At 48.2% G+C, this 27262-nt stretch overlaps 1 protein-coding gene across 2 annotated transcripts; it reads left to right on the top strand.

Annotated features, from left to right (window-relative positions):
- Window positions 1–26666, top strand: mamdc2a (MAM domain containing 2a). 2 transcript variants are annotated; one of them, XM_056419014.1, is made up of 14 exons: window positions 1–155; window positions 875–997; window positions 7758–8008; window positions 9789–9873; window positions 9981–10112; window positions 12732–12988; window positions 15035–15128; window positions 15315–15461; window positions 16254–16519; window positions 16739–16835; window positions 17528–17674; window positions 17894–18147; window positions 23694–23778; window positions 23859–26666. In XM_056419014.1, exons 1-14 carry the CDS (start codon window positions 128–130, stop codon window positions 23918–23920), a joined length of 2028 nt encoding a protein of 675 aa, XP_056274989.1. In that variant the 5' UTR covers window positions 1–127; the 3' UTR covers window positions 23921–26666. The 2 variants fall into 2 exon arrangements, with proteins under 2 accessions (XP_056274989.1, XP_056274990.1); XM_056419015.1 differs by lacking the exons at window positions 23694–23778; window positions 23859–26666 and having other exon boundaries at window positions 17528–17670; window positions 17894–18048.
- The last annotated feature ends 596 nt before the right edge of the window (window positions 26667–27262 follow it).

Genomic DNA, 27262 nt, shown 5'->3' with positions numbered 1-27262 from the left:
CGTGCAGAAGACGACCCGCGGGATCTTCGACATGCTGTCGGCGCTGCTGTAACGGACTACCGGGGACCCGGTCTGTCACGGACCGACTCCCGCGGGTCTGACCCCGCTCTGCGCGCCGCGGATCACGATGAGCAGCGTCCGCCTCGCGCTGCACGGTAAACCGGCTCCTTCTCTCGGCGGCGGGGTCGCGCATGCTCCGGTCACAGCTTCCATAGCGCGTCTTCTTTGAGGAGAGCAAAGTATATTTATTTACGTGTTTATTGTACTTTGTTTACGTCTGGAGGCTAAAGGAACTATTAGATAATGCCTCATATGACTTGGAAAACTTGAAATGCAAAACATGTTCTTAATGTCGGTCATAAATAACTTTTGATGGTGTTTTTCTTTTCTTTTTCCCACCTGTGTCTTTAAAACATTTAATTTGACAAAACATCTTTAAGAGTTTTATTCTGAGTTAAATCTCCACTTCAGCCGCTCTTACGCCCATCCTCTATATTCTGAAGGTTTCTACAGAGCATGTGTTCATATAATATTCATAGCCTGATTCATACAACATTATTTAAATGTATTTTATGGCTGTTGGCATATATTTTATTTTGAGATATCTTAGCCGAATGAAACCAGAATGTTGAACCGGGCTTTAACCAGTGAAGATTTCTGAATGGGAATTTCATGCCGATGAGCACATATGTTATGATGGAAGGCCTCATTTGCATATTTACACATCCATGTTCAGAACTTGTAATCCATCAAATGATCTTAATGTAAGTAAACAGCTGGGGGAAGATTCATGGTGACACCTGTCATTAAAAAATGTGTAATGTGTAACACAATCACCTGTTGGCTTGACGTGTGTGTCGTCCCCCCCCTGCAGGGCTGCTCCTCTGCGGGTTCCTCGGGGCCCAGCAGCTGCTGCCCGGGTCCTGCAACTTTGAGCTGGGCACCTGTGGCTACACGTCGGACGCGGAGCACGGCAGCTGGAGCGTGAATGAAGAAGGTACGGTGTCCTATGGACGGAAATAAACACGTATACCGCCATTTAAATATAGGCAGCCGTGGTGGAAGGTATAGCGTCTGAGTCGAGACTCGTGGTGAGGAGCCAGGAGACGGATCTTCTTTCCCCCCGTCAATGTATAGCACATTGAAAAGTAACGCAGGACCGGTCATTATTGGGGGTTTTGAAGGTAATATAAACTATGAATGGACAAGACATTGACCCAGTCGGCTGTGACCTTATCTCCTCAGGGCCATCGCTGCCTTTGAGGTAATGTGTTCTTTATTTTCTCTTCAAAGTATTTGTCGAATTAAGCGCAATTCTGGAGAAGCGATGACGTTTTTTTGCGTCCATTGCTTTATCAATCACTGTAGCCCCGCCCCTAAAGCGCCCCCTGCTTCATGGTCTGACTCTAAATGGACCATAAAGTATAAATGATGACATCATGCTGTATAGAAGAAGACTAGAAACTAGAGACTGAGACATAAACTCATGTTTACAATGTTTACTGAGGGAATACATCAAGAGAAGTAGAGTCACGATATAGACTTCTATACAACCAGAGGAGCCCCCTGGTGGTCAGGAGAGAGAATGCAGCTTTAACACATGAAGCATAGACTTCTATACAACCAGAGGAGTCGCCCCCTGGTGGTCAGGAGAGAGAATGCAGCTTTAACACATGAATACAAGCCAGAGAGGCCCTGGTGGTGGTCAGGAGATGCAGCTAACACAACAGTATGACTTCCTATACAACCAGAGACTCACCCCTAGGAGAGAATGCAGCTTTAACACATGAAGTATAGACTTCTATACAACCAGAGGACTCACCCCCTGGTGGTCAAGAGAGAGAATGCAGCTTTAAGACATGGAGCATAGACTTCTATACAACCAGAGGAGTCGCCCCCTGGTGGTCAGGAGAGAGAATGAGAGACATAAACTCATGTTTAGAATGTTTACTGAGGGAATAAATCAAGAGAGAAGTAGAGTCATTTTCTGATAGACTTCTATACAACCGGAGGAGTCGCCCCCTGGTGGAGAGAATGCATGTTTTAGCTGCAGAACTGGAGGTTGCAACACATCCTCTCTCCCAACTGAATACAGATGCTTGGTCTTTGGCTATAAGCTTTAAACCGATGCTCTCGAAACCTCGTGGACCGAGCGTCAGTTTCCACTGACAGCATGCAGCAACGTGTCTTTTCAAAATAAACTTCCGTCTTCACAGGGCTAGAATAACTACGTACAGAACATTACAATTCAATTGTAATGAGATGATGAGATTCAATTGGAAGGTGCTCAGTGTATCCTAAGCGTCCCCCAGCAGCCTACCGGCCTATAGCAGCGTCTCTAGGGGCGGGACCAGGTGAACTGATGCGGCCCTCACTGTAAGCTCGACATGAGCTGTGTGCTTCTGGGTGGAAGTCTGTGTTTGACCCGTCCTCCTCCTCTCTCTCCATCTTTGCTCTCCGTCCGTTGCGCTGCCCGTTTCACGTCCACGTGGATGACGGGGCAAAACAAGCAAAGAAGTCTGGAAAACGGGCAACATGTTGTGGAGCCGACGTTCCTCGAGCGGGTGACTGTTCTTTAACTCCGAGCGCACGAGCAGCCAGTTAAAGAACAGTCACCCTTTGTGGGGGCTCCGCACCCCCGGGTCGGAAACTCCGTGGATAGAGAACCAAATACGTGTTTTAATCTAAAAAAGACCCAGCTGAGTGAGTGAGTGTGTGTGTGTGTGTGTGTGTGTGTGTGTGTGTCTCACTGCGATGGGTAATGAAACATGAAACAGCTCTTTGAGGACCTCCTGTCCGTCTCCCACTGCTCTCCTCCTCATGAGTTATTTTCCTCGCGACAGAAGCAGTGCGCTTAAAGAGTTGCCGAGATGTTTATTTACCTCAAGCGGCCTTTGAGACGTATTTTCAGACATGATGAAGTTTTTCCACAAAAACCTTCAAACCACATCGGTCCCCGAGTGAAAACTCTAAAGTGAGACTGCTGGACACGAGACGCCTCGGAGCTCACGGAGACGCGTTTACTCTCGTGTTGAATGCACAGTCGGAGCCCCTCGACTTTGGAGCGACCCACCGGAGGGGAATCAGGAACTTCTTTTAAATCACTTCTTAAAACCATTTTTATAGAACAGCTTTTCAGTGATCTCGTCTTTTTATGCAGAACTTTGGTTCCCCTAATTTAGTTAGTCTGTTTTTAATTTATTTTTAATTTATTTTGATTTTAATTAATTTTTAATTTTATTTTGATTGTAATATTGGTTTCTTGCTATTCCATTTGTTTTGCTTTGACTCTCTGTGGAGCACTTTGTAAACATTGTTTTTAAAGGTGCTATATTAATAAAGTTGTTATTATTATTATAACAGTAGAGCTGTCGACCTTTTGTAACTTCTAAACATTAAAAAATAAATTCTTATAAAAAATATTTATGCACGCATAGTTGATTTGGTGTCTGTATGAGATTCAATTCAATTCAGTTTATTTGATAGCCTAATATCACAGCATCAGCAGGCATGGCAGGAGGCATCAGACCCAGCAGGTCCGATGGACCCGATGAGACGTGAAGTCACAAAGACTCAGGGGAGGAATAGAGTTAATAATGTGTGATGGAGAGATGAGAATTCATCCATAAGGAGAGAGAGGAGGAGAGAGGTGCTCAGTGTATCCTAAACAAAAATGCTTTTTTGCAAACCAAAGAATTCAAACTTTTTGTTCTCCTTTGTTTTCAGATAAAGGGCAGTGCACTTTATACCTAATAGCACCCTGTCATTAGTGAGGCTCCTTTCTAAAAGGGTAAAACTAAACACTGCAGGGTGGCCGCTGCCCTCCGCTCATGTTTAGGTTAACACACACAAAGGTATACGCACACAGACGGGTGACATATTTGTTCCTTATCCTCCATACTTTGTAAAAAATGAAGTGTAATTCTGTAAAAATTCAATCATTTTCTCATGAAATTATTATTTTCACCCCATAATGTAGAAAAACAACACAAAACCGTTGCAGCATTTTTATTTCGTACATCAGGTCTTTCTCCCTGAAACATTGCAATATGATATCACTCTTAACTTTATCCTTCTGATATTATGATTATGTTGTTTTACAACTTTATCTCGTAGAGAAAAATAGTGACACTTGATTCTACTTGTTTTCTTTTCCAAACTCTGTCTCTTAGTTAATTGAAATCAGTAAGAAGAGTTTTGATCACATTATAAACGAGTTCTAATACAACTTGTAGAAGTTGACCTGACCCGAAACCTTCCGCCGCGTGGAGGCGAGCTGTGATCTCCTGTCCCCCACATTCCGCCTGCCAAGCCAAACCCCCCCCCCCCCCCCACCCTCAGCACGGTTTATGTTTCCCACCATTAAGATAAGTGGCGGCGCCGTAAGCCGCGTGGGCCATCTCCCCATCAGCGGAGGAGTCAGAAACTGTAGACGGTCTAGAGGTCTAGTGTTCTGGAGGTCTGGAGGTCTGGAGGTCTGGTGGTCTTGAGGTCTGGAGGTCTAGTGGTCTGGAGGTCTGGAGGTCTAGTGGTCTGGAGGTCTGGAGGTCTGGAGGTCTGGTGGTCTTGAGGTCTGGATGTCTAGTGGTCTGGAGGTCTAGTGGTCTGGGGGTCTAGTGGTCTGGGGGTCTGGGTCCCTGCCAGCTCTCCTCTCTTAGAGGACATAATCACAGAGACATCCGTCTCGTTGTTAACCACCAACCACTGTTCTTTTTCTCTCTCCTCAGCTCCCCGGCCCAAAGGGTTGCCACGACAACCAAACAGAAACACATCGCCGCGGTCGGCCACAGCGGGTGCAGTCTGTCGTGTAACATTTATTTTTATTACCAGTCATAGCATCATGGGGCCGGCGGCCCCGGGGCCCGTCCCGCCTCGGGCAGGTTGGCGGTTTGGTGAAACGCCGCGCTGCTGCAGCTTCTGTTTGGTTGCCGTGGCGACCCTTTGGGCCGGAGAGCTCAGGGGGCCGCGGCGAGAAAAAAGGAATAAAAGAACCCGAGGCCGAGTTTGGTGGTGAGAAAGCGGGATGCAGGTCTTCAGTGATTGGAGAGCTGCCAGGGCCTCAGACCCCCCCGCTCCCCTTCTTCTTCACTCCCTCTTCATCCCTTTTTCTCTCTCCTCTCCCCTCTACCTCCTCTTCTCCGGTCTCTCCTCCTCTACTATGCTCTCCATTCCCCTCATCTCGCCTCCTCTTTTCCTCCTGTCCTCTTCGCTCTCCTCTTCAACTGACGTTCTCTTTTCCCTGTTCTCTTCTCCTCTCTTCTCTTCTCCTCTCCTCTCCACTCCTCTCTTCTCTCCTCCCCCTCCTCTCCTACCTGCTACCAACCTTAATAACAACATATCGGACATGTGCACTTTGTTCTGCCCTTGTGCGTTGCAGCTGATTGGCTGAGACGTTCCACCAGCACATGATGGGCTGAGCCCGGTCCAGGTCTCAGGTTCTCATTGAACTCCATTTGACCAAATAAGGGATCTCAGAAACGACTGCCCCCACCCCCCCCCCCCCCCACACCAGATGTAGAAGTGATGGCACTTAAACCAGCTCTCCATAAACACTGTTGAAATCCAATAAGTGCCTCTCTGCTCTCTGAGATCCAGGCAAACGGGTCAAATAAGATGTTCACGGTTCCAGTCGGTACCAATCTCATTCAGAACATACATCCATGTCTCTGTGTTATAATATGGCAGCTAGTCATATCAACATTAAAGCTATGATCTAATATACAGGACTGTCTCAGAAAATTAGAATATTGTGATAAAGTTCTTTATTTTCTGTAATGCAATTAAAAAAAAAAAAAAATGTCATGCATTCGATTCATTACAAATCAACTGAATATTGCAAGCCTTTTTTTTTTTAATATTGCTGATTATACAGCACAAAGAAAACTCTAAAATCCTATGTTTGTCTCTCAGGAAAAAACCTTTGCAGGTGTTTGAGTTAATTAATATTTGAGTTTCAAGCATAAATCAGAAAAAAAAATATAAATAATTCAGTTGATTTGTGTAATGAATCAGAATATATGATCTTTTTTTTTTAATTGCATTACAGAAAATAAAGAACTTCATCACAATATTCTAATTTTCTGAGACAGTCCTGTATACAGTATTTGACACCTATTCCTTCCTCGCTGTGACAGCGTTGTTTTTCATGTAAGTAGTTTTAGAGATTCTGTGTTTTTTTTGCTTCCATGACGTCTTTCAGAAAACATCCAAAATACACAGTGAGGTGTTTATTTCACTACTTATGTTTTATCCTCCACACTTTGAGAATGAACATTGTGCTCATACAGCAACCTGGGATAACCTGGCCACTCTTTAATTCTGATGACCTTTCGCCCTTGAGGTCTTCTTAAAGGTCAACAATACTAATAAAATACACATTTGTTTTATGCTTCCACATCTCAGCCTTCTGAGAATAAAACCAATTACCCCAAACAAATGACCAGAGCCTAAATGTCTCATACCCTGTATTCAGATTCCACTTTGTGTGTGTATATGTATAAAAAAGTAAAAATAAACAAATATTTAGTTTTCTAAGAGATATATTGTAAAAGTAAGCTCTAAATGAACATCATAAACAACCCGATCTGAAAATCCAAATCGAAGACACTGATCATATATGGTCATGGTCATGGAAGACACTGATCATATATGGTCATGGTCATGGAAGACACTGATCATATATGGTCACGGTCATGGAAGACAGTGATCATATATGGTCATGGTCATGGAAGACACTGATCATATATGGTCATGGAAGACACTGATCATATATGGTCACGGTCATGGAAGACACTGATCATATATGGTCATGGTCATGGAAGACACTGATCATATATGGTCATGGAAGACACTGATCATATATGGTCATGGTCATGGAAGACACTGAAAATGTACACTACCGTTCAAAAGTTTGGGATCACTTAGAAATGACTTTATTTTTCAAAGAAAAGCAGTTTTTTCAATAAAGATAACATTAAATTAATCAGAAATACACACTATACATTGTTAATGTGGTAAATGACTATTCTAGGTGGAAACATCTGGTTTCTAATGAAATATCTCCAGAGGTGTATAGAGGCCCATTTCCATCAACTATCACTCCAGTGTTCTGATGGTACATTGTGTTTGCTAATCGCCTTAGAAGACTAATGGATGATTACAAAACCTGTGCAATTATGTTAGCACAGCTGAAAACAGTTATGCTGGTGATATAAGCGATACAACTGGCCTTCCTTTGAGCTTGAAGTTTGTAGAACAAAATTAATATTTCAAAAATTAATCATTATTTCTAACCTTATCAATGTCTTGACTATATTTTATATTCATTTGATAAATAAAAGTGTGATTTTTCATGGAAGACACGAAATTGTCTGGGTGATTCCAAACTTTTGAACGGTAGTGTAAATATTACACGTCATTTGATTTAATGGCAGCATCATATGGGAACAATTTCTTGAATCTTTTTCTTTTTTTCTTTTCCCCTCATGTTCCTGTCGAAATCCTCAGTTTTCCATCAGATATATATTTTAATCTGCTAAAAGAAGACAACAGTCCTGGTCACCGAACAAACAAGATGTCAGAGTTCCCTCGACTTGAACAAAATAATAAATATGAATATGATTACCTTTTGTTATTTCTACATGTTGTAGAGAGTAGCTTCCAGAAGATCCATGAAGTCAAAAAGCGTACCGACAGCAGCTGTCAGACCATGAAAGTGCTTTCCCTGGACGTGAAACCTCTTGGTGTTGTCGTCGCAGGGCATTTGATCACGGTGGACGCCGCCGGCCTGGACGCCCAGGAGCAGGCGGTTCTGGTCAGTCCGCTCCTGGACCTGCAGGACTGGAGCTGCGTGAGGCTGGTGTACCAGGTCATCGGAGGGGGGTCCCTGCAGCTCCACCTCCGGCCACACGGGGATAACTTTGACTACCGGCTGTGGACCGCCAGCAGAGCCTCTGACAGTTGGCTCGTTGCCAGCGTGGACCTGCCCAACACCACGAGCCCCAACCGGGTAGGCTGCGACCACCCGGATCAGCGGGGTCCCTGTTCATCTGAATTTACTGCAAGAGTGAACATTATATTTATAGTTTTTTAAATATAGTTTCTGTAAAATAAGCTCAACTTTTACAAAGATGGGTTCACCTTCTGTTGAAGGCATATATGGCACATGGCACTGTTATTCATTTCATTCCATGTTTTCTTTGAACGCGTGGCTAATCCCGAAGGGGCGGCGGTTGGTTTGTGGTGTGGCAGCAGACAATTATATTATAAATAATGTTTCGCCTGCAAATCTAAATTTAAAGAAAGTGCAGCCTCCTAAATTACAGTGAGCTTGAGGCCGAGGCCCACGAGTACTGGAAAGGAAGCGATGATGTCATCTCGGCTCGGATTTAAGCTGAACGAGCTTCCTCGTTGCCTCGTCCTCGTGTGCTCTGACCTCCTCCGGCCCGTCTGGAAACAACTCTTCTAGTGAATATGAAGAAGTCTGGGAGACAAAAGGTCGACTTCAAACTCTGTGCTGGAGGCAGTGAGCTTGTTTCACATGCCGTGCTGAGTTATGAGGGGAAAACAGAACGACATCATGCTTGTACTTAAAGTAATGGCATGGCAAATATTTAAAGCCTGACAGTTAACTGGATTTACTTAAGTGTGGCTGCAGACCAGCGTTTATAGCTCCAGGATTAGGAGGCTAATGCACTGAAGGGCGGCTCGTCTGTCTGCTGGCAGACATGAACTCATGGAGTTTGACCCCTAGCGCCCTAAACCTGCAACGGCAGATCAGAACTTCTGACTTATCATGATTGTTATGACATGTAATGTGGATTCAGGCCGGTATCAGAAGCGGACTCGTCACTATGGGTTTGTGGACTCCTGTTGTCGAAGCCTTGGCCAGGTACCATTAGCAGGTGATGCTAGCTTGAAGCTCGCGATTATGACCATGCTCATGTCTACAATGTGAGTGAGAAGTCATTTTCTCATCGACTTCATTATCCCCCGAGTGATGCCCCATAGTGACATCACAATCGTGATCGTGATGTGAAACTTGACGTGATTTTCACGTCATGTGACGTCATTTTTGTCTCATGGAATGTGGGGCTGCACGGTGGTGTGGTGGCCATCACTGTCTCCTCACAGCCAGAGGGCCGTGGGTTCAATTCCCGGTGTGGCCGGTCCTTCTGTGTGGGAGTTTGCATGTTCTCCCCGTGGCAGCGTGGGTTCCCTCCGGGTTCTCCGGCAGTCCAAAGACATGCAGCAGGTTAATTGGCTCCTCATTGGTGGAACGAGCTCCCCACTGACATCAGGACGGCAGGAAGTCTCGACAGCTTCCGCCGGAAACTGAAAACACACCTTTTCCGACTATATCTGGATTAAAACACAGATTAGCACTTCAGTGGCACTTAAATAGCTCTTATTGTGGTACTTTTGTAGTTCGACTATGTTGAGGAAATGTTACCTCCTGTATTCTTGTTGTTCTTAGTTTGTACTCTTGGTTGATTCACTTATTGTAAGTCGCTTTGGATAAAAGCGTCTGCTAAATGACATGAGATGTAATGTAATTGAACTCTAAATTCCCCGTCGGTGTGAGTGGTTGTCTCTCTGTGTTCCCTGAGATGGACTGTTGACCTGTCCAGGTGACCCTGCCTTCGCCCTCTGTCAGCTGGGCTCCAGCGACCCTAAAAAAGGACAAGCGGTTTGGATCACGGATGGAATGTGGTTCTAATCTGATGCTATAAATCCGTGTGACACGAAGCAACCTGCTGCGACGTAAAGTCTCTGTTTCACTTCCACAGATTTTGCTGGAGGGTCGACCTGACCGTGGCTCGGGGAACAGCGTGGCCATCTTTGAAATTCACATTGTTCCTGGTTACTGCATAGGTCAGTGGGTGTTGTGTCACGTGGGAGCCTGATGGGGAGCTGTGTTTATTCATACACCAGATGTAATACTGAGGAATAATGGTTGTCTTTGCTGTTGCTGTTCCCAGAGTGTAATTTTGAGGAGCATCACCTGTGCGGCTACAGTAACAACTGGAACCCCAATGTCAACTGGTACGTCGGCGGAAGTGTGGCCAGAGAGTCGAACCTGCTTCTAAACCACACCAACAATAACCAGAGAGGTACACACACACACACACACACACACACACATCCCTGTATTTCTATCTTTATGAGGTCACAGATATCATGCATTCCTTAACCGACCCTTTCCCATCACATGCGCCCCGACATTTGACCTCAAACTTATCTAAGCAGAGTTCTAGGGATTAGGAGGCGAATGCTCTACCGGCCTGCATGCTCCAAGGCACTGAAGGACGGCTCGTCTGTCTGCTGGCAGACATGAACTCATTTAGTTTGACCCCAAGCGCCCTAAACTTTCAACGGCAGATCAGAATTTCTGACTTTATTTATTATTATTGTTATAATATGGATTCGGGCCGGTATAAGAAGCGGACTAGTCACTATAACGTCACTAATTGGTTTGTGGACTCCTGTTGTCGAAGCCTTTTAGTGTGGCAATTTGCCAGGGCCAGGTACCATGAGCAGCTAAAACCAATTATTATCCCTGAAACAGACTTTTAAAGAAGGGAAGACACTTTCCGAAAATGTCCTCATTTGTTTCGGTCCTTTACTTTACATTTCATTTAGCTGAAGCTTCGATACCAAGCGACTTACATTCATACACCGTAGGCACAGCTACAGGGAGCAAATCGGGGTTAAATGTCTTGCTCAAGGACACATCAACTAGGCTGGGATTGAACCGCCAACCTCCTGATTGAAAGACGGACCTGCTAACCACTGACCCACAGTCGGTCCTCACTATGTAGCAAGTACAGGACGGCAAACACATACAACCTTGTACTTCTATCTTTGTGAAGACACCCAATGACAACATGCATTCCTTAGCCTGACTCTTAACCAACACAACTGACTCCACCCCTTTCCCTCACCTCAAACCTTTACCGTTCAAAATGTCCCCACTTTCCAAAAAATATACTCTGAAGGTCTAAAACTCCAACTGGTCCTCACAATGTCTAAGAGTTGGATACACACACACACACACACACACACACACACACACACTCACACACACTCACTCTTCCAATGGCTTCAAAAAGCAGTCCAGTTTTATTGCAAAAGGAAACTTTAAAAATGTCCATTAGGAACCTTTCCAGTTCTTACTGCAGCCCGTCTCGTGTCTCTTCCTGTGATCAGGATGTCCCAAACTATTCAAACCCATATTTCTGCCAACATATGGCTAAATATACACCTCCCCGTCGTCAACAGTGTGTTTAGCTGTTTATGTCTGCAGCTCCCAACTGGTTATTATGATGCAGTAGGCTGGACCGTGCTGAGGTCTGACTGCTGCATCTCACACTGACTCTGGTAACTGTGGATTTTTGGCTTGTTTTGACAACCAGGACCCTTTTACATTTCTTATGGAAGTGTTTTTCTCCAATGGATTTCATAACTGTTGTGTTCCTCTTTCTTTGTTCACTTCATTACCGTCAATCACGTCAGAGTCGGTTCAATCCCATGCAGGTTTTCCGGTACAAGGAATTTGTTGCGTAACATAAACAAAAGAAGAAAGCAAGTATTGTAAAAGACAATGAACATAAATATAGAATCGAAGACAAATGTAATAGGAAACAATACTGTCATATGATGTGCTGTTTACCGAATGATAATGAAGGAGCTGTGCAGTTTTTTCTAAGTGGTAGTTTTCGTGCAGAAATTTGTAAAATTATCCGATGAATGGGCGACGGTCCGGAGGGGCTTCGTGTTCGAAACTTCAATTCTATGAGGATAAAGACATATTCTCACAGTTCATCGTCTGCCAGTCTGAAACATCCAGGATCCAGTTCACATGGATTAAAGGTCCTGGAGACTGTGATCAGGAAGGCGTACCGGCCAATGAAACGAGCTGCTCAGTGGTTTGGTGAGGATGAAGAGCGGCAGTTCGGACCTTATGGTCGTCCATCTCTCAATAGTCGATGCCCATTGCAGGCTATTCTGCTCTTACTTATTTAGGTTAGCTTAGCAGAGAGCTAACAGCAGATCCGTAAATGAAGACTCATGAATCCAGAGTTGAGTTGTCGGGTCTTTGGTATTAATCTTTGATATTGTAAAACTGTGGAGACATATCTTCACAAACTGTCCACACACATGTACATAAACAACACTATGATGAACACAAAGCCATCATGCCAGGAATTACCCCTATCCATCAACATGAACCTCCTGACTACTTAAGAGGCCGAGTTAACCCTAACATGACAAATGCTAATCGCCATTAGCGTCTAGTGCTACAGCACATTATTATATTATAACAGCAATGACACAGATAGCAGATATTTACCTGTTCCATCCAGAGATACTTACAGACGTAGAACTTCACAGGCTATGAAGCAGTAAAGGTGAAACGTAGCTGCAGAATGAGCTTCAGTAGAAACGTGAAACAGGAACTAACTACGGTGAGAGAGGAGGGACAAATCCAAGAACACAAAAGGCAATTGCCTTCTGCACTACATGGCAATGTGGGGCGGAACAGTCCTTCAAGACAACATCTGTTTGACCTCTAACCACTGGTGGAAATGTGTGTGACTCACCAAACATGAGTCAGAGTAACAACCTATCCGTTCATATGTTTTCTTCTCATCGTAAAACCACAACTGTCCTCTAATCGTGACGGTAATAGCCCTGAACGTTGTGCTCATCTCTCCCTCCCGCGGCTCCAGGCCAGTACATGTATGTGGACTCCGTGTACGTCAAGCAATTCCAGGAAGTCGCCAAACTGACCTCGCCCATGACCACGGCGCCCATCGCCGGCTGCCTGTCCTTCTACTACAACAGAGACCAGGAGAGGGGAAACATCTTTTTGGTTTTCACCAAAGACCAGTTGGGCCACTATGAGCAGATCTGGAGGCCAGAAGTGTACGCGACCACCGGCTGGACTCAAGTCAGCCTTGATATCAAGGCCCCACACCCTCTGGAGGTCAGTAGACCTATACTTATTTAAAAAAAAGAAACAACCTGTGCTCTGCTGTGGAAAATGGCTTCATGTCTTTGCTTTTTATATCATTTCTGTGAGTTATGATGACGTTGTTCCTCACCAGGTCTCAAGAAGCTTTCTGGTTTCCCTTTGTGGTCCGAGTAGTATTGATGCCAGCATGTTTGGGTTGAATGCAGACGATCAGGCCGTCTGGAGAACAAAGGCGACGGCATGCGTTGGCCAAAATGCAATCTAGGAACCCACTGGCTATCGTCTGGCAATCTACTTGATTTTTTTTGCGGTTACAAATGAGCTCGGCTGAACTAGCTACTCTGGAATGAATCCCGTTGTAGACGTCATCTCTCAACTCCGACTCCAAGCTACCTATTGGAATGTGATCAACGAGCAGTGCACGGAAACAGAAGTCTTTGCCAAAAGTTACCATTTAGTTGCATCATGGGAAACGTAGGATCCAGTGTTGTTTGAGCTTGACCCAAAGGACTTCTTACAGCTTATTCCACAGGGCGGCAGAGAAGATGATACCTTTTCATGACAGTGTATTTCTTTAAATGTGGCTTCTTCTTTCGGTTGCTCTCTCTTATTATGATAAACAAAGCCACACATCTTATTTTGTCAAAACATGAAATGGAGTCATGTTTCCATAATATTCTCTGCTGATGTGAGAGTCATGTCCTGGCCTTTTTAATATACAAAATGAAATATGCATGACGTGATCTCAGAGCAGCACCAGCTTCTCGTTCTCAGCGTGGACAGGTGGGTCACCATCAACCGGTCGTTGATGTTGGAGTTGAGCATGTTCTCTAAGTCCTCGGGTTCGCCACAGCAGATCGTCTCTTTCCATCTAGTTGGTAAACACGTCTGGTGTGTAAACCAGATTTTATGATCTGCCTACTTGGCATTTGTTTGAGCCCAAATGTACTCTCAGCTTTCAGAAGTGTGTTTCTTAGTGGGTTCATGAGAGGAGAGATCTTCCTTGTTACTTATTTCAAGTGTTTGGTGCTATTAGTCCCGTGTGTTTTTCAGGCCGATATTTCCGTGAGCCTCTTGTGTCCCTTCATCTTTTTCATCTGACGCAGCAGAAAGATGTTATCTTTCCAAATATTCTGAGAGACGAACTCATCCGACCCTCCACCGCCTCGCCCGTGGGTTGTGGATGGAGGCGCTCTGTGGCTGTCCGACGGGTGTTCTCTGTGACTTCCCTTGTGCTTTCAGCCAGAGCGCCTCCCACAGCCGGCTGCTGTGGAAAGAAGCTTGCATAACATTACCAACAGAGCGTTTCCATCAAGCAACACTCCGCCGACCAACCCGTGTTTCCGAGTTTACTCTCCGCCGTCTGGCTTCTCCAGCAGCTGTCTGAACCATCAATATTCGTCATGCTCCCATAACAAGTCTTTGTAACAATTCCCAGAGCAGGACTCATGAGCCTGAGACTGAAACAAGGAGGCGTTAACCCCTTGAAGTCGACGCCCGCAGCACCGCGTTTTTCACTGTTTCCGTTTTTTTTTAAATTTATTTTTAATTTTACCTTATTTCTCAGTCCCATTCTTATCATTTTGGTGAATGGTGTGACGGACCACATCATTTCTACGAGAACAACGATCAAACAAAATTTGGTTTTAGATATTTATTTACATGTATCTAGCATTGTATTCAGATATTTCACTGCTTTTGTGAACTTGGACCTTTGGTAAACCAATTTCAAACACCAAAACAGTTCGTCCACATGAGTAAAGGTGTGTTTTCACAAGAGATGTGAAGAATTTATGAAGAATCGAACATCAATTTTCAGCTTTAGGGCCATATCTTCTCTTTCCACTTGTGCTTGAGGACAATTGGGCCTCATTATATCGAGAGCTGAGAATATTCTGGAATGTTTGATGTATAACACATGGGTATGTGTCATATGCAAAAGCCTTTAAAAGGTGAATATTTTTTTGTGTAAAATCTAGAAAATGAGCCCAGACTCCAGAGGGTTAAAGTCATGCGTTGCTCGTTGCCCATCTAATGATGGTGGCTGCTTATTTCCAGGTGGAGTTTGAGGTGGCTTTCAACAGTGCCAGAGGGGGATACGTGGCCATTGACGACATCTCCTTTTCTCCTGAGTTCTGCCACACTGACACAGGTGATTGTAGGAGGGTACAGTCCTCACCACTAATCATCCAACTGCAGATTCGTTTTTCAAACACAGCAGTGACCTCAGACGGATGTCCATGTCTTTTTCCCACGGCGATAAACTACCACATCCATGCACACCATTCATACCCCTGACCCATCTGCTGTTAAAAGATGTGCCGTTCTGTGGTCCCAGAGCCGACCGTTGACCCCGCCATCGCCAACTGTGACTTTGAGGACGGGCTGTGCCTGTACTCCCAGGAGAGGGCAGAGAGCGCGGTGTGGAGCAGAGTCTCCGTGAAGCCGAACGCCCACAGGATCGGAGACCACACCACGGGAACAGGCAAGTCACAGACCTCCGGACACGACACACCAGGACACACGTCTGGTCCGGGACGACAACAATACTTTACGGTGGTTTGTTGTCCTGGTCATGATTAAAGTCCCGGTAAAGTCAAAACTATCATTTGATTTTAAGCACATTGTACATGTTAGAATATTATCGTTGAAAACACTGAACTATATAATATTAAACGATGGACTTAGACCAGGCGTTTGAAATCTAATATATATATATATATATATATATATATGTGTGTTTATAAACAGTATATGTATATATATATATGTTTATATATATATATATATTTATATATATATTTATATGTACTTTTAATGTGTTTTGGTTGGATTGGTTGGTGAATAAGACAATGCCATCTTGGTTTTATACACCCAGACCTCCCCAATGGTGTGGTTGCAACCTGTCAATCACAGTAAGCCCCGCCCTAAAGCACCCCCTGCTGTATGGTCTGTGACTCTACATGGACCATAAAGTCCTAAATGATGACGTCATGCTGTATTGAAGAAGACTCTAAACTAGAGATTAGACATGAACTCATTGAGGGAATAAATCAAGAGAGAAGTAGAGTCATCTCTATCGACTTCTATACAACCAGAAGAGTCACCTCCTGGTGGCCATTAGAAAGAAAGCAAGTTAAAGGCACTTCAACATGACTTCCCTTTTCAGACCATACGTCGCCTCATGGTTGCCTCACTCCCCGCCCCGTGGTGGACGGGCTGTTTCACTTTGCAGTCGTCAAACTGTGGATGATGATCTTTCTCCCATCTCTCGAAGGCGGTTTCCTCCTGGCAAACATCCGGTTCACGCCGCAGCCCGGCTACGTGGGTCGGCTGCACGGTCCACTGCTGCCAGGCAACCACAAGTACTGCCTGAGGTTCTACTACCTGCTGCACGGCTACAGGAAAGTAGACAGCGCTCTGTTCCTCTACATTTATGACGAGAACAATGTGGCCCAGGAGAAGGTGTGGAGCCTGACTCACGCCGCCAGGGCCGTGTGGACCGAGGTGGAGATCGCCTACAGGAAGCCGATGCTCACCAAGGTGTGAAGCGTTGGACGGGTGATGGATGTGGACGAAGGGATAAATGGGCGAAAGGTTGGGGGTGGATGGATTCTTGCTGGATGGGTGGACGGATGAATATGGATGAATAGATTAAGATGGATCCATGGATGATTGCTGGATGAATGAATGTGGAGCGATGGATGGAGCGACGGATGACGAGAGTGATGGGTGGATAAATGGATTTTCTCTGTTTCTCAGGTCGTGTTTGTCAGCATATGTAAGAACTTCTGGGAATGTGGCCTCGCGGCCATCGATGACATCACTGTCAGCCTGGGGGACTGTCAGATGACAGCAGGTAAAAGCCCCCCCCCCCCCCCCCCAGGAGGCTCCTCAACGATCCAAACACATTGAGAACTAGAATGGGCACTCGGTAGAGCGCATACCTTCGCATATCACAAGATTGGACATTGAAAGATGAACATGTTGGCATTAGTTGCCAATTGGATAGAAATTGACCGTGCTATGGTAAAAAGAAGATTTTGACCTATCCTTGACCTTAACCTTTGACCCGATTGATCCCAAAATCTAATCAAATCGTCCCCGGATAATAACCAATCATCCCACCAAATTTAATGCGATTCAAGATGATGTTGACCTTTTCATGACCTTGACCTTGACCTTTGACCCGATCGATGCCAAAATCTAATCAATTGGTCCCCGGATAATAACCAATCATCCCACCAAATTTAATGCGATTCAAGATGATGTTGACCTTTTCATGACCTTGACCTTGACCTTTGTCCCGATCGATCCCAAAATCTAATCAAATGGTCCCCGGATAATAACCAATCATCCCACCAAATTTCATGCGATTCGGTTTAAAACTTTTTTTGTTATGCGAATAACACGTATACAAATAAATAAATAAATACACGGCGATCAAAACATAACCTTCCTCATTTTCAATGCGAAGGTAATCAACACGCCCTCGTGGCAGACTGACCCCTCGCTCACCTGGTCACCTGGTCACCTTCCTCTGCTCCTCAGGCTCCCTGCCGGGCCAGTGCGACTTTGAAGGCGGAGTCTGCGGCTTCGCCCAGGACAAGAGAGGAGACAAAGCCGACTGGCTGCGAGTCCGAGGACACACCCCCACCTCCTATACGGGACCCCAAGGAGACCACACCACTGGGGTGGGTGAGTCCTTTACTCACGCGTCTCTCTGTTCAATCAGAGAACCCCCCCCCCCTAAAGGATGAATGCACCGTGCCACTTTCCTATAAATCTGCTAAATGAAGATGTCAGAATCCTCGTGTGTTGGAGGTTTTTGCGTCTTCTTCTTCTTCATGTGATTTATTTCTACAGCTGCAATAATGAGTCCCGTAACCGTGGACCCCCCCCCCCCCCCCCCCCCAGGCTACTTCATGTACATCGAGGCGTCGCTCATGCGTCCGGGTCACAAGGCCAGGCTGCTGACCTCTGACCTGCGAGGCTCCTCCTCCCCTCAGTGCCTGGTCTTCTACCTCCACATGTACGGCTCCGGCACCGGGATCCTGAGCGTGCTCCTGCGCCGCGGCGGGCCGGACGCGTTGCTGTGGCGCCGCCGCGGCGAGCAGAGCGTCAGCTGGATGAGGGCGATGGTGGACTACCGCTGCGACGTCCGACACCAGGTGCGTCGGCGGGAGTCACAGACAGCGAGGTGTCCTTCGTCTCCACTCGTCATCAAAGGGGACCAGAGCAAACTGCATCACAGGCTGGGGGCGCGGATTGTTCTGAAGTTATGGATCCTAGTCCTCTTCTCAATACCGCCTGACGGTTCCTTTGGATTACATTGTGAAGGAAAACAAGACGATTCATTTATTCATTTCTTATTCTTGTGTGTAAATAAATCGTCATTCTGAAAAGTTCCAAAATCGTTAAAATACATAAGCAGCTAATCAATTAGTGAAGTAATCGGCTTTTATTCATTAGCATGTTCTTATGATTAAACTCTCGTCTTTACGAATGTAGAACCGGTTCTCGTTCAGAACCCAGTTTCAGGGGAAAGTCTGCCGAGTCGTGTACGGGGGTCCCTTCTCTTGCTAACTTGCATTTATTCACGCTGGTCATTATGGTTTCCTAAAAACATTATTGGGCCCATGTAACGATCGATGAATCAGAACATCAGAACATTTATGTATGACGTGTGTTAGACACGCAAATAATTTGACTTGGCAGCTGGTGTTAGACAGACAAACAAAACAACAACAATCAACAGTCAACACAGTGCAAGAATTTAAACATTACATTGCTAATGGTATAAGATTTTTTTTATTTCTAAAAAAAAAATCTGTTGATTAGGGTCAGTGGGGGACCCGGGCTCTATTGATGAGGGTCAGTGGGGGACCTGGGCTCTATTCATGAGGGTCAGTGGGGGACCTGGGCTCTATTCATGAGGGTCAGTGGGGGACCCGGGCTCTGTTCATGAGGGTCAGTGGGGACCCGGCTCTGCTCATGAGGGTCAGTGGGGACCCGGGCTCTGTTCATGAGGGTCAGTGGGGGACCGGGCTCTGTTCATGAGGGTCAGTGGGGAACCGGGCTCTGTTCATGAGGGTCAGTGGGGGACCCGGCTCTGTTCATGAGGGTCAGTGGGGACCCGGGCTCTATTCATGAGGGTCAGTGGGGGACCCGGGCTCTGTTCATGAGGGTCAGTGGGGAACCGGGCTCTGCTCATGAGGGTCAGTGGGGACCCGGGCTCTGTTCATGAGGGTCAGTGGGGGACCGGGCTCTGTTCATGAGGGTCAGTGGGGAACCGGGCTCTGTTCATGAGGGTCAGTGGGGGACCCGGCTCTGTTCATGAGGGTCAGTGGGGGACCCGGCTCTGGTCATGAGGGTCAGTGGGGACCGGCTCTGTTCATGAGGTCAGTGGGGACCGGGCTCTGTTCATGAGGGTCAGTGGGGACCCGGCTCTGTTCATGAGGTCAGTGGGGACCGGGCTCTGTTCATGAGGGTCAGTGGGGACCGGCTCTATTCATGAGGGTCAGTGGGGAACCGGGCTCTGTTCATGAGGGTCAGTGGGGACCGGCTCTGTTCATGAGGGTCAGTGGGGACCGGGCTCTGTTCATGAGGGTCAGTGGGGGACCCGGCTCTGTTCATGAGGTCAGTGGGGGACCGGCTCTGTTCATGAGGTCAGTGGGGACCGGCTCTGTTCATGAGGGTCAGTGGGGACCGCTCTGTTCATGAGGGTCAGTGGGGACCGGCTCTGTTCATGAGGGTCAGTGGGGACCGGCTCTGTTCATGAGGGTCAGTGGGGACCGGCTCTGTTCATGAGGGTCAGTGGGGACCCGGCTCTGTTCATGAGGGTCAGTGGGGACCCGGGCTCTGTTCATGAGGTCAGTGGGGACCCGGCTCTGTTCATGAGGTCAGTGGGGACCCGGCTCTATGAGGTCAGTGGGGACGGGCTCTGTTCATGAGGGTCAGTGGGGACCCGGCTCTGTTCATGAGGGTCAGTGGGGACCGGCTCTGTTCATGAGGTCAGTGGGGACCGGCTCTGTTCATGAGGGTCAGTGGGGGTCAGTGGGGACCGGGCTCTGTTCATGAGGTCAGTGGGACGGGCTCTGTTCATGAGGTCAGTGGGGACCGGGCTCTGTTCATGAGGTCAGTGGGGACCGGGCTCTGTTCATGAGGGTCAGTGGGGGACCCGGCTCTGTTCATGAGGGTCAGTGGGGGAACCGGGCTCTGCTCATGAGGTCAGTGGGGACCGGGCTCTGTACATGAGGGTCAGGGGGGACCCGGACTCTGTTCATGAGGGTCAGGGGGGACCGCGCTTTGTACATGAGGGTCAGGGGGGACCGTGCTCTGTTCATGAGGGTCAGTGGGGGAACCGGGCTCTGTTCATGAGGGTCAGTGGGGGACCCGGCTCTGTTCATGAGGGTCAGTGGGGGAACCGGGCTCTGTTCATGAGGGTCAGTGGGGGAACCCGGCTCTGTTCATGAGGGTCAGTGGGGGACCGGGGTCTGTTCATGAGGGTCAGTGGGGACCGGGCTCTGTTCATGAGGGTCAGTGGGGACCCGGCTCTGTTCATGAGGGTCAGTGGGGGACCCGGGCTCTGTTCATGAGGTCAGTGGGGACCGGGCTCTGTTCATGAGGGTCAGTGGGGACCCGGCTCTGTTCATGAGGTCAGTGGGGACCCGGCTCTGTTCATGAGGGTCAGTGGGGACCCGGGCACTGTTCATGAGGGTCAGTGGGGACCCGGCTCTGTTCATGAGGGCCAGTGGGGGTGCCGGGCTCTGTTCATGAGGGTCAGTGGGGACCGGGCTCTGTTCATGAGGTCAGTGGGGACCGGCTCTGTTCATGAGGGTCAGTGGGGACCCGGCTCTGTTCATGAGGGTCAGTGGGGACCGGCTCTGTTCATGAGGTCAGTGGGGACCGGGCTCTGTTCATGAGGTCAGTGGGGACCGGGCTCTGTTCATGAGGGTCAGTGGGGACCGGGCTCTGTTCATGAGGTCAGTGGGGACCCGGCTCTGTTCATGAGGTCAGTGGGGACCGGCTCTGTTCATGAGGGTCAGTGGGGACCGGCTCTGTTCATGAGGTCAGTGGGGGACCGGGCTCTGTTCATGAGGGTCAGTGGGGACCGGGCTCTGTTCATGAGGGTCAGTGGGGACCCGGGCTCTGTTCATGAGGGTCAGTGGGGACCCGGGCTCTGTTCATGAGGGTCAGTGGGGAACCGGGCTCTGTTCATGAGGGTCAGTGGGGACCCGGGCTCTGTTCATGAGGGTCAGTGGGGACCGGGCTCTGTTCATGAGGGTCAGTGGGGACCCGGGCTCTGTTCATGAGGGTCAGTGGGGGACCGGGCTCTGTTCATGAGGGTCAGTGGGGACCCGGGCTCTGTTCATGAGGGTCAGTGGGGGACCGGGCTCTGTTCATGAGGGTCAATGGGGCCCCGGGCTCTGTTCATGAGGGTCAGTGGGGGGACCGGGCTCTGTTCATGAGGGTCAGTGGGGACCCGGCTCTGTTCATGAGGGTCAGTGGGGGACCCGGGCTCTGTTCATGAGGGTCAGTGGGGGACCGGGCTCTGTTCATGAGGGTCAGTGGGGGACCGGGCTCTGTTCATGAGGGTCAGTGGGGGACCGGGCTCTGTTCATGAGGGTCAGTGGGGCCCCGGGCTCTGTTCATGAGGGTCAGTGGGGGACCCGGGCTCTGTTGATGAGGGTCAGTGGGGGACCGGGCTCTGTTCATGAGGGTCAGTGGGGGAACCGGGCTCTGTTGATGAGGGTCAGTGGGGGACCCGGCTCTGTTGATGAGGGTCAGTGGGGACCCGGGCTCTGTTGATGAGTGTCAGTGGGGACCCGGCTCTGGTCATGAGGGTCAGTGGGGGACCCGGCTCTGGTCATGAGGGTCAGTGGGGGAACCGGGCTCTGTTCATGAGGGTCAGTGGGGAACCGGGCTCTGTTCATGAGGGTCAGTGGGGGAACCGGGCTCTGTTCATGAGGGTCAGTGGGGACCGGGCTCTGTTCATGAGGTCAGTGGGGAACCGGGCTCTGTTCATGTCAGTGGGGACCGGCTCTGTTCATGAGGTCAGTGGGGAACTCTGTTCATGAGGTCAGTGGGGAACCGGGCTCTGTTCATGAGGTCAGTGGGGACCGGGCTCTGTTCATGAGGGTCAGTGGGGACGGGCTCTGTTCATGAGGTCAGTGGGACCGGGCTCTGTTCATGAGAGTCAGTGGGGAACCGGCTCTGTTGATGAGGTCAGTGGGGACCCGGCTCTGTTCATGAGGTCAGTGGGGACCGGGCTCTGGTCATGAGGGTCAGTGAGGGGACCCGGCTCTGTTCATGAGGGTCAGTGGGGGAACCGGGCTCTGTTGATGAGGGTCAGTGGGGGACCCGGCTCTGTTGATGAGGGTCAGTGGGGGACCCGGCTCTGTTGATGAGGGTCAGTGGGGGACCGGGCTCTGTTCATGAGGGTCAGTGGGGAACCGGGCTCTGTTCATGAGGTCAGTGGGGAACCGGGCTCTGTTCATGAGGGTCAGTGGGGGACCGGCTCTGTTGATGAGGGTCAGTGGGGACCCGGGCTCTGTTGATGAGTGTCATTGGGGGAACCGGGTTCTGTTGATGAGGGTCAGTGGGGACCCGGCTCTGGTCATGAGGGTCAGTGGGGGACCCGGCTCTGGTCATGAGGGTCAGTGGGGGAACCGGGCTCTGTTCATGAGGGTCAGTGGGGAACCGGGCTCTGTTCATGAGGGTCAGTGGGGGAACGGGGCACTGTTCATGAGGGTCAGTGGGGAACCGGCTCTGTTCATGAGGGTCAGTGGGGAAGGGGGCTCTGTGCATGAGGGACAGTGGGGGAAGCGGGCTCTGTTCATGAGGGTCAGTGGGGGAACCGGGCTCTGTTCATGAGGTCAGTGGGAACCGGGCTCTGTTCATGAGGTCAGTGGGGAACCGGCTCTGTTCATGAGGTCAGTGGGGAACGGGCTCTGTTCATGAGGTCAGTGGGGACCGGGCTCTGTTCATGAGGGTCAGTGGGGACCGGGCTCTGTTGATGAGGTCAGTGGGGAACCGGGCTCTGTTCATGAGGTCAGTGGGGACCGGCTCTGTTCATGAGGTCAGTGGGGACCGGGCTCTGTTGATGAGGGTCAGTGGGGAACCGGGCTCTGTTCATGAGGGTCAGTGGGGGACCCGGCTCTGTTCATGAGGGTCAGTGGGGGACCCGGCTCTGTTCATGAGGGTCAGTGGGGGAACCGGGCTCTGTTGATGAGGGTCAGTGGGGGACCGGGCTCTGTTCATGAGGGTCAGTGGGGGACCCGGCTCTGTTCATGAGGGTCAGTGGGGAACCGGGCTCTGTTGATGAGGGTCAGTGGGGGACCGGGCTCTGTTGATGAGTGTCAGTGGGGGACCCGGCTCTGTTCATGAGGGTCAGTGGGGGACCGGGCTCTGTTCATGAGGGTCAGTGGGGGACCCGGCTCTGTTCATGAGGGTCAGTGGGGGACCCGGCTCTGTTCATGAGGGTCAGTGGGGGACCCGGGCTCTGTTGATGAGGGTCAGTGGGGGACCCGGGCTCTGTTGATGAGGGTCAGTGAGGGGACCCGGGCTCTGGTCATGAGGGTCAGTGGGGGACCCGGGCTCTTTCCATGAGTATATGTTTAAATACAAAAGTAGGTCCAGAAGAAAAGGCCTCTCTCTCCTGTGTGACCGGTGGACTTCTCACTGTTCGCCTCACACACTCTCATGTTCCCTGCAGATTATCTTTGAAGCCATCCGGGGCCCGACGCTGCGGAGCGACATCGCCATTGATGACATCCATTTCAAAAGGGGGCCATGTGAAGGTGGGTCTGACCCGCGGGAGGAAGAGGTCGACGTGAGCGCCGGGTCGGGTCTGAGAGGTAACATCTCGTCTCCTCTTCAGATCTCGGCGACGTCTCGCCATCCTCCGGCTTCTCGGAGTATTTCAACGAGATCGAGAACTGAGACCGGCAGTCGGGACCTCCAGCCTCCGTCCTGCCATCTTTCATTCACGTCCCCAAGTCTGTTTAGTCTTTTTTTTCTAGTTCTTCTCAGTTTGTCTTGGAATTGTTACGACACACCGAGGGATGGCCGCACATCGTCCAATCACACCTCATTCTCGTGACTATCAAATACGCGACTGCACCCCCCCCTGTTGAGGCCAGTGGACACCACGCACAAAAAAAGTCATGCAAATATTTTGACAAATATGCCATGGGCGGGTCCAGGTGTGGTCTGGCTCTAGAGAGGGAGACCAGCACACGGGTAACGTTTCTACACGGCGGCTTTTCAATTGACACCAATGAGCTAGGAAGCTAGCTTTAAAAAAAACAAAAAACGACACACCCGCTACTTCTTTGGTTCTTTTCATTGGGGTGACACACACACAGACACACACACACACAATTCAGTTTATTTGTATAGCCCATTTTCACAAATTATAAATGTGTCTCATAGTGCTTCACAATCTGTACACATAGACATCCCTGACCTTTGACCTTTGACCTCACATCGGATCAGGAACAACTCCCAAACAACCCTTCAGGGGAAACAAGGTCAGAACCCTTGAGGAGAGAACAGAGGAGGATCCCTCTCCAGGATGGACAGAACAATAGACGTCATGTGACCAGAAGGAATCATTACACACTAATTAAAACACAGTAACAACACAATGGGGGTAGAGCGGAGGAGTGGGCGGAGTCTCAGCAGGGCCATGGCATCGTTGGTAGGAGCCACATTTCACGATCCAGACCTCCATGCTCCACCAGGCAGATACGCACACAGTGAATTAAAAAGGTAATTTCCCAAAACAGCTGCTCACTGTAGTGTTCATCGTGGGGCAGTTTTCTGCTCGGCGTTGTCAGGCCCACTTTGCCGTGTGGTGGCATCGGGCCTGGACTCCTGCCCCGTGGTCCGTGTGGGATGAAAACAAAGCGCACAACAACACGATGGAAACATGAACAAACCGACGTCGTCTCTGGACTCCGTTTCATTGGCCGACTCGCTCGCCTCCGGACGGGGAACTCTCCCCGGCTGTCGGCTCGCCGTCGATTCACCACAGAATCAAAGCTTCGGCAGGCATGACACTTTTAATAATCCTTTTAATTGGGCTTTTATATTGAATTGTTTGTTTCTATCGTTGTTTCTAGTAACCGGTGTTTGAATCCATACATGGAGAGATGGTGATGTCAGGGAATGTGTCTTTTGTTGGGGAGCGCGTGGTTCAAGTTCGAATGCCAAGAACACGCTGAGTTTTTCTTTATTAAGTTACTCATCTCATCATCAGATTTCTTGTAATAATAAAATTAATGTATTGTGTTATTTCCACTGTGACAAAGGACACGAGTCCAGCTTCAGTCTTCAGCCACAATCAGACGCGGTCCCTTTTGTTTTTTTGGTAAATCCCAAATCTTCTCGAGGCTTCAGTGAGGTGCTCGAAACAAAAGAGATTTGTGCATTGATTGTACACAGATGTGCTTCTGTTGAGCCGTTGGCCTGTGAACCCGACTGAGGGGCGGTGGGGAGCTCCTCGACTGACCTCTACTGACATCTGGGGCCTCTTTAGTTCTGCTGTCTCTCCCCATTCTATGAACCCCTGACACTAAAGTACACAAATCCGTCACAACTGTTTCTGAGGTTCTGAAACCCTCATGTTTGGCACCAGTAAAGGTCGATTCAATTCAATTCAGTTTATTTTGTGTAGCCCAATATCACAACTTACAAATTTGCCTCAGAGGGCTTTACAATCTGTACACATACGACATCCCTGACCTTTGACCTCACACGGGATCAGGAAAAAACCTGAAACAAAACTTTCATGGGGGAAAAAAGGTAAGAACCCTTCAGGAGAGCAGAAGCAATAGATGTCATGTGACCAGATGAACGGAGTGACAGAGTTATATAAACATATTAATTCCGGCCGCCGCCATCTTGTTTCTTTGAACCAGAAATGACGACGATAGTTCAAGCGGTCGTTTCCCCAAAGACTTCTATACATTCAGACTTCTATTACAACTGAGGGAGTCGCCACTCGACGCCTATGGGAGAGAATTATAGTTGAAGGCAGAGAATCCTTTTTCTAAACCGGAGGCTGCTGTCGTGTCGTCTCATAGTTTGAGACATTATTTCTATTCATTGTGTTTGAAGACAACAAAAATCTGGAATTTCGTTCTTACCGCTCCACCCGGTATGTTTGTAACTCCCTGATCGTTGCTCTGCCATCAGGTGAACATATCAAACATTGAATGGGATGGTGTCCCACCAATATATACGTTCAATGTAGAGACACTAAAATGACTAATGGTGACGAGCAGTTTGTACACATTTATTTTCCATGTGCTTCTCTCCGTATGTGGATCTGTCTCATGAACCACGGCGTCATGTGACGCATGACGAGCTTTTTATTTTCTGGTCTTTACCATTCTTGTCTTTTTTACATTATTACATTACATTACGTGTCATTTAGCTGACGCTTTTATCCAAAGCGACTCACAATCCTGTTACATTCATACACCGTAGACGCAGCTACAGGGAGCAACTCATGGCTAAGTGTCTTGCTCAAGGACACATCGACTAGGGCGGGGATTGAACCGCCAACCCCCTGATTGAAAGACGGACCTGCTACCCACTGACCCACAGTCTTTTCTATCAGGTCTGCAGAATGTACACGACACAATCATACTGTTGATATTGAATAAAATGGTTGACATTCCATGTGTCTGTGACTCCTACTTCACACACACAACTATTAACTATTAGCTGATATTTCTTCCTTAGTTCTGGATTGTTTACCGGGGACAGATGTGCACAGATGTGTCAGTGAGTTGTTACACTGTAAAACATCGTAAAACATTTTAAGCCCGTTAAACTTGCAAATCAAAGTTCACCTGCTGCCTTAAAAATGCATTTTAACTCAGCTTGAAGAATTGCTTTGATTCAACTAATAAATGAAAGTTAATTAAGTGGATTGAACTACAATGTTCTCGTTGTCTAAACATATTTCTTTAAGTTGGCAAAGTTGATTTAACTTTTTGTCCCTCGTTGTTTAAACTTGAGAATCACAAATAATTATTTTACATCATCAGTTCAAGAAAACTTTCCTAACCTAATCGAACAAACACACATTTTTGCTTCATTGTAACTTAGTTTGAAGTTAAAATAACGTAACCTTGTTATACAACTCGCCATTTCAAGTTAAAAGGATTTCAATTCCAGATGTTTCAACTTGACTTGACTAATAATTGCAAGTTTGCTCGTTTTATTAAAAAAAGTAGCCTACCCATAATTCTTACTTCTGTTCAAAAGAAC

Source organism: Pseudoliparis swirei, chromosome 7 (genome assembly GCF_029220125.1).
Source record: "Pseudoliparis swirei isolate HS2019 ecotype Mariana Trench chromosome 7, NWPU_hadal_v1, whole genome shotgun sequence".
Classification (NCBI taxonomy): Eukaryota; Metazoa; Chordata; class Actinopteri; order Perciformes; family Liparidae; genus Pseudoliparis; species Pseudoliparis swirei.
This window is presented reverse-complemented; position numbering and strand designations above follow the sequence as displayed.